Source organism: Ylistrum balloti, unplaced genomic scaffold (assembly GCF_031769215.1).
Source record: "Ylistrum balloti isolate Yb309-2 unplaced genomic scaffold, AGI_CSIRO_Ybal_v1 Utg370192, whole genome shotgun sequence".
NCBI classification, from domain to species: Eukaryota; Metazoa; Mollusca; class Bivalvia; order Pectinida; family Pectinidae; genus Ylistrum; species Ylistrum balloti.
The window spans coordinates 385,158-392,927 of NW_026782171.1; the positions used below are offsets into that span (position 1 = coordinate 385,158).

At 32.7% G+C, this 7,770-nt stretch overlaps 1 protein-coding gene across 1 annotated transcript; it reads right to left on the reverse strand.

Moving 5' to 3' along the window:
• Positions 1–901: 901 nt before the first annotated feature.
• On the reverse strand, positions 902–7,770 carry LOC132551307 (uncharacterized). Its single transcript, XM_060215433.1, has 6 exons — positions 7,458–7,770; positions 5,533–5,752; positions 5,193–5,241; positions 3,144–3,289; positions 2,016–2,141; positions 902–1,020 (listed from the first exon to the last, which is right to left on the reverse strand). Exons 2-6 carry the CDS (start codon positions 5,749–5,751, stop codon positions 913–915), a joined length of 648 nt encoding a protein of 215 aa, XP_060071416.1. The 5' UTR covers position 5,752; positions 7,458–7,770; the 3' UTR covers positions 902–912.

Below are 7,770 nucleotides of genomic sequence, written 5' to 3' on the forward strand. Positions count from 1 at the left end.
AGTTGTTCGCTTGTTGGTAAACTCTCGTTGTTGTATACCTCGTTCGTATTTGAAAACTTAGTTGTAGTGATCCAAAGTTTACATGACGGATGACAAAGATGAAGTAGAAGACGCTTACTCTTCCAGAACACCAGGCCTAGGGATTAGGAAACAATTAAACTTCAAATTTTGCTCAGCCAATCATAAATGGCGTCTCTTAACATGACGTTATCAGCGATTGGTTAAGTCAGACAGTTTTAGACATGAGATTGTTACACGATCCTGAGGCCTGGTCGTATTTTTGTAATACCTTTTCAGACGGTTCTGTGTAAATCTTTCTTTTGTTCATATTTTGTCTCAGTTTTATTGAATTTGAGTTTGGATTACAATTATGTTGACATGTTGGTATTTGTTGTTGTTGGTTTTGTTGCACCAAACTGACATCTGGTGAAGACATTAACGACAATGGTATATATGTTATTTCCCCGGAGAACGTCACATTGAAACAAATATTATTTTATCGTTTATCGTCTTTCAATTTTACGAAATGTGTTGAATAAAAAGATGTACATACACCGCTATATTTGGATACATTGAGAACACGTGACTTTCTATTCAATTTATTGATATTTTTTTAATGTATCCTTATCTGAAAACATCGACGATGTAAATTTTTGGATTTTTTTCTGTATTGACTACATATTTATTGAAAAGTCAGCTTACCCTAAGTATGCTACCATTTTAAATACACGACATTTACAGGTTTATATTAAATTTGTCTGACGTACAGCAGCAGAGAAAAAAAAAATTCATTTCCTGTTGTATCTATAATTTTGTAAAAAAAAAAAAAAAAAAATAACACACACATTAGAAAATGTTCGTGATGGAACAATGGCGTATTTTTAATTTCTGCTTTGCCTTTCACAGCAGGACTTAGTGTAAGACTAGAGTCAACCTGTGTATTATTTCATTAACACCATCATCATATAATATGCTTGCGGAATCCTTCATTTTTGTCTTACGTCGATAAGTATTGGCAACCTGTAAAAAATAAAATAACAAATTTGTTTGAAAACAGCGAATGAAATGTAATTAATGATAACACAGTGATAGGGTCATATGACTAAAATTTCAGGAATGTCTTAAAAAGCGAGAAATGTTATCAGATTTTTGTTACGGGTTTTATGTCGTCTTAAACCGGGCGATATATTATTATCGGTAAAAAGTATGAAAACGACATTCAATTATCCAGACGAATAAACACATGTTTTTTAAGAAACGTACAAAGCTATGTTAGCCGTCGATTTGATCTATATCGAACTGCGTTGCAATGGATCGCAATTTTTCATTTTATGTTGTCAAGAAAGATTAGTCATAAACGCGTGCGGCTTATTACGATGTATAACGGTACTGGAAACTGAAATATCAACTTTGTGATTTTTCATGAAAACAAAATTCTCGATATTTTTTCCAGGTGTTTATTTTTCAGCGAAAATGGCCATACAATAATTCAACAGAGCCAAACGCATTACATAAGCCAGCGTTAAAAAGAGTGATATTCTTTCAGAGCAACTATTCATCTTTCCAGTGTTCATGATTGTTTTGTTCAGCCTCGTTTTTTATCTTCAAACCATCTTTTTGAAATTTTGGGTTTCTGTTTATGTTTACATTGCCATTCATTCGAAAAATTGGTTGTTTTTGTTATTATTATTATCATCATATAATCATATGTACACTATGAAACTTATTTAATTATGATGCTAGTGGTTAGATTTGATATTCTTATCCTATAAAGTTTGATTATCCTCAATCGCCTGCTTGGTTTCAAACTTTAAGCCTATAAAATTCCTAATGAATCCTCCGAATGTCGAAACAGCTGTATAATGCAGTTAAATTCATAATCTGCCTCTACAGTATCTAATTCTAATTTTTTAACAAAAGGTGTTATTTATTTTGTGTGTTTTGTTAACTTTAAATTTAATATGAGCGATGTTTGGAAATAAACAACAATATAAATAACATCAGTCGACACCTACCCTGAAAATAATTAAACGTTGATACATCTGATTGAGTTCTGGTATACATATCGTACTTCCGTAGTTTACTCCAAGGCTCTCTTCGATAAACACACTGACATATTTTTGCGAACGATCAACAAAGTTCTGAAACAGAAACAAAATATATATACTTTTATAGACAGTGCTGAATGATATTAACCGAATACATTTCTCGCATACAATAATATATTACGTGGAATCAATTCGGATTAAAAGAAATAGTTGTTACATAATGTCAGTATTTTCATAATTTTTTTCCAGCGAGTCCAAAACACCATTTTGAAAATTTCGTTAGTCCAATGATACTACTAATTGGTTCATTATATATTCTAAGTGTAAGACTTTTTTTAATATTGAAATAGATTTTAAAGAACATTTCAAATTCATTTGATTTCTTTTTGTTCTTGAGATATAAATTCCTTAATATAATCCTAAATTTGGTTTTGGAATCCACGCCGAGACCGGGTACGACCAAATCCCTGTGGATATGACTGTATTCATAGCGTTTGCATGGTCTAACGTTTGATATTTTCAGTTGATCGATTCATTAAGAGAAACAACAGTCAGAGTGTAAATATATCCAGAAATATTGCAATTAATATACAAGTGATCACTAGACTCTTGTATAAATAATTCTTATGTCAAAACTAATTATTTATGGAAACTGATCAAAATAGCTGGTCATCAATGTAAGGGAGGTAACTCGAATTGACACAGCTAGTCGGCACATTGATACGCCATCATACCAGTGTGTGGTTGCTTCTACAGAGAAGTGTTATTTTCTAATATATCATTATGTACAGCTACTTAGTAATCTATGTCATTTACGTGAGCTAAATATAAAATTTGAATTATACCCGCGTTCTACGGTAACTGAACTAATATGGCGGTGACCGAATAGTGATACGCTATAGTACAAATTTGAGAATTGATATAAAATTATCAAATCGGCAAATCACTTTCGATCAAGATCATGGCGATAACAGTTTACAAAGATTCCATCTACACAAGTCATGAAATATAAGAGTTCTACTAAAAACAAACAGTAGCTGATTGTTCGGCATATACTTACCCCCACACATAACTCAAAGACAAAATTTAATTTACCTGCAACGTAGTAAGTGGCATATCGTGTTCATCATAATATGTGTCGTCTAAAGGGAGATAACTCATCCCTGTGACCGTCTTACGATTTTTTCCGCCGGAACAATTATATATAGCATTCATCACTCTTGGCGTAAATGAAATTAAATCTGTGAGATAAAAAGAAAATGTGACAACCATTATAGCCCTGTCTGATATATTTTCTTAAATGAATCTTATATTTTAAGTATGAAGTTCTATATCAACAATTGTTTTCGATAATCAGACGCCATGTTTTTCAAAAAAATTACCTGGCCTAATGGGTCAGGAAAAAAATTAAACTTTTATGAATGAAAGAAAATTGAAAATATATTAATCATTTTTAAGCCGAAGACATTGCTATTAAAGGTCTGAATGATAAAGCTTGATTATTGTGTTTGCTTTGAAAGCCTTCATTTTTGTCAGTAACGACTTATAAACCAATACCCACTGGTTAGCTCAAAGTAAACTTTCACTTGCACTTGAACTAGTCTATAGCAAAAAAATGGATTATCGTATTCATGACAGCAACTTTTTTTACTTTGTGATTTTTCTTCTTTTTTTCTTGGGGGGGGGGTCTTTTTCTTTGACGGAGGTATGTAAGGCATATGCCAAAATTTGATGGAATATAAAATAGACAATAACGAACAGAAAGACTTTTTTTATTGGCAACATGCAATGACAAACTCTTTAACTGTCAAGTAAGGAGATTCGAGGAAAAACTAAATTCGGTGAATTACATGTAGCATCTGTAGTCCTATGACAAGAATTGAAGCTGGATGAAAAACAGATGTCGATTAAAAGATGATGTGAGATGATTTGTTAACTGAACGTTTTCGCTATATTAGTATTCAAGTAGCTAACAATTAAATTACTTTCGTTTTAAATTTACTGAAATTCATTCATTCATTCGTATATTCGTTCGTTCATTGGATTATTTATATTCGGTGAACAGAAATTAGTCTTGATAGTAAGTAATACCTATTGAGTATACTTCATAGGGGAGTCATCCACTCCCGCTATTAATCTCCAGAAGGCATCGACCCACAATGTGTTGACGTCCTAATCCACGAGAAACAGCATACGATGCTAGATATGCATTAAATCTATGTAGTCGGCTGATACTCAACATCACAACAACGAAACTGTTCTGCTAGGATAAGTTATATGTATCTGATGCATGTGATAAGACAAGCTTCATAATCAATATCACGCACCAAACCTGTTAGCTGAAATACTTAGGAATGAAAATGTGTGTTAGCACTGTAATTACAGTTGTATGTTTTTTCAGGGTTAAATCAAAATAATAAGAAAAAGAAAGTAAAACGGACGAAGAAGATTCAAAGGCTGAGACAGGTAGGTTAAAAAGACAACGATCAAATAGTAAATGTCTGATTTATGATATATATACAGTAATAAAGGACTATCCGTTGGTGAATGGTTGTGACAAGTAGGAGACTGACTGTACACATGGCAAAGTTACACGTGTAAATGACTGTAGATAATACACGTGTATTAAGTATATGGTTGTTACCAGTAGAAGACATTACACATGTATTACGTATATGGTTGATAAAAGAATGAGACAATACACGTGTATTAGGTTAATGGTTGCTACCAGTAGCAGACATCACACGTGTAATGTAGTTAAATCGTTGATACAAGGATGAGATAATGCACGTGTATTATGTATATGGTTGAGCGAGAAGGAAACAATACACGTGTATTAGGTATATGGTTATTACCATTAGGAGACATTACACGTGTATTAGGTAAATGGTTGAGACAAGAAGGAGACATTACACGCGTAATAAAGTTAAATGGTTGATACCAGTAGGAGACATTACACGTGTAATAAAGTTAAATAGTTGATACTACAAGTAGGAGACAATACACGTGTATTAGTAAAATGCTTGAGACAAGCAAAACAAAACCCAAACCCCAACTACAAATAGACTCCAGCTCGCCTCTGGCTAAAGCAATCTCAGCATGTGAGTTACACTAACAACAATAGCCTTGATACACTGTACATACCGTTTTGACAATCCATGATTATCACTTCATGACTCTGTAAAAATGCATTCTGAAAAAAATAATGATGATGATAATTAATAATGATAATGGGCGTATCACTAAGTATTAATGGTAATGGAAAGAAGATATATTCTACTGGAACAATGACGTCACGTTCGCTGGCACCACAGCCGTATCGTACACTGTTTACACACAAAAATACAATTATGCCAAGAATTATGGCTTCATTGTGAACGAAAAGTCTAAAATTTTATGAATGGTAACATTGGTTTACACAGTTAAGTGTTTATTGTCGAGATGAACTCTGAAGTTCGACTGTTACGACATAGCTTACACATACCTTTCCAGAATATGACACAGCCACCCAGAATCGACGATGTTCGGCGGCGAGTTCCAGACACTGACCAGGGTCAAGGAAATCATGCTTTGTTGTTCCACCATTGTCATCATCATTTACAATAAACACGTGTGTTTTAATCTTTCCGCATGCACATTTTAATGAGTCAATTTCCAATATACAAAATCCAATTGTTATCATATATATCACCAATGACGTCATTCTGTAAATAAATAAATAAATGAATAAACCGTAAATTCAATCATAAATTATTTGCAAAATGTCCAAGGTTGCATATTTTCAAAAGCTTATTTTGAAGTTAGATGTGTTTTGTAAATGATCAATTTTCGTAATCCCTACTTTTACACACACGAACATGGATAATATATTTACATTTGTTTCTGGTACAATACATTGCTAAAATGTCAAGGAGATATATTACTTTGTATATTTGTTACATTTATACTAAACATGGACACTATTTTGATTCAATCATTATACACACAGAAACTTAAAGCCTGTTTTAAACACTCTGTATCATTCCGAGTTAATTATTACGACATAACTCATGGTATAGACGTTAACGATTTGCTATCAGGTTAAGAAATTGTAGATTCCATTGTTAAAAAGGTAAATCAACGACTAAAATTTCTCTACAGAAACGAGCAATGTCTATCGTATAGGTCGGGAAAAACTCTTTGCTCGGCATTGTTTCTTTGTCATTTCGACTATGCCAGTGCTGGTTGGTATGAAGGTTTGTCAAAAAAACTAAAATATAAATTACAGGTAGCACAAAACAAAGTAAAAAGATTTATTTTGAATGTTCAAAATAGGCACAATATAAGATGCAGTGATTTTTCGCGTACAAACATGTTAGACATTAATTATAGGGTTAGTCAAATCAGACTGAATCTTACATGTATGTTTAATGTTTTCCATGAAAAAGGCTCCAAACTATATGTATAATTCCTTTAACAAGAATCCATGTCTACAAAATACTCGATCCTCAGCATATATTTTCAGTCTCCCATCAGTACAAGGTAAAGAATCTACAACATTCTACTTTACAGGCACAAAAGAATGGAATTCTTCTCTTCCAGATTATATTAAAAGTATACCAAACAAGATTAAGTTCAAAACCCAAGTGAAACGTCACTTTCAAAACAAATTTCAAGAGAAACATGATAGCTATTATGTATATTATTGCTGGAAATACATTTGTAAATCCATTTTAAGGACGCCAATGGAAATAAGCGTTTCAACGCTTTTTTTGGGAAATCCTAGGATATATGTACTTTTGTCTTTATTAATAATTATAATTAGCTGATACATTAAAGATATAGCTAACAACTTATTCCTGATTATGTATAACATGTTATATGTGCCATATACTCATATGTTTTGTATATAAATCTATACATCTTTATCCCGAATAAATTTATTATTATTATTAAAAGCCATGGTATGAAATTATCAAGACATAATTGTTTAGTCATCTGATAACGGGTTGAATTTGACTTCCTTTAATTTCACTTCCTGCTCGGCCTCATATTGTGTCCTATCTCCCATGCGAGTGTTGAAATGTAAGTTTAACTCTTAACCTTTTCAAATTGAAACGCTTGGCATGACGCCAAGTATATTGACTGTTCAATCCTTATAACATACCCTTAAAGCTGGTCTACTGCCTATCCTTTTTATTAACGGCTCAAGTTATTTTGCCTGCTTTTATACTATAATAACTAATTAAGAATTTGAGTTGATGCATTTTAGTTTTAATCAGTGCAATGTCTGGTTTTATCATTTCTAGGCCGACGAAATACACCGTCCGGTCTTCATGAGAAACACAAACCGCCAAGGGTAGTGAGCGTGAATCACACACTATTTATACTTGCATAATACATAACAATTAAGAAAAGAATTGTACTTACATAAAAATTCTTTTGGTGGTATTACAGTATTTCAATGCCTGTGAGTTACGGGATTAATTCTTTTTCCAGAAGTATTGAAAGGATTTTTACCACTGGCAGGAAATATATGTACATTGAAGCTAGTTCCAAATCTCAGAACGACTGTCTCCATCCATCCTACTTTAGTCAGTAATTTAAACATTGCCTTGAATAATACAAACAGGTAAACAACTTGTTTCTCTGGTTTTTTTCGAGACATCCGATAGGCTTCTACAAAATACTCGTGTCGGCATTGTTCTGTCCTAAAGGCACGCAAACTTATTATACGGTGTAG

What these genes read in the sequence shown, in the direction of transcription:
- LOC132551307 (XM_060215433.1), bottom strand. Translation starts at nt 5,751, where the DNA reads ATGACGTCATTGGTGATATATATGATAACAATTGGATTTTGTATATTG. An exon ending in CTGTGTCATATTCTGGAAAG is followed by an intron (nt 5,242 to 5,532) that starts GTATGTGTAAGC and finishes TATTTTTTTCAG; the next exon opens with AATGCATTTTTACAGAGTCA. An exon ending in TGCCACTTACTACGTTGCAG is followed by an intron (nt 2,142 to 3,143) that starts GTAAATTAAATT and finishes TTTCTGTTTCAG; the next exon opens with AACTTTGTTGATCGTTCGCA.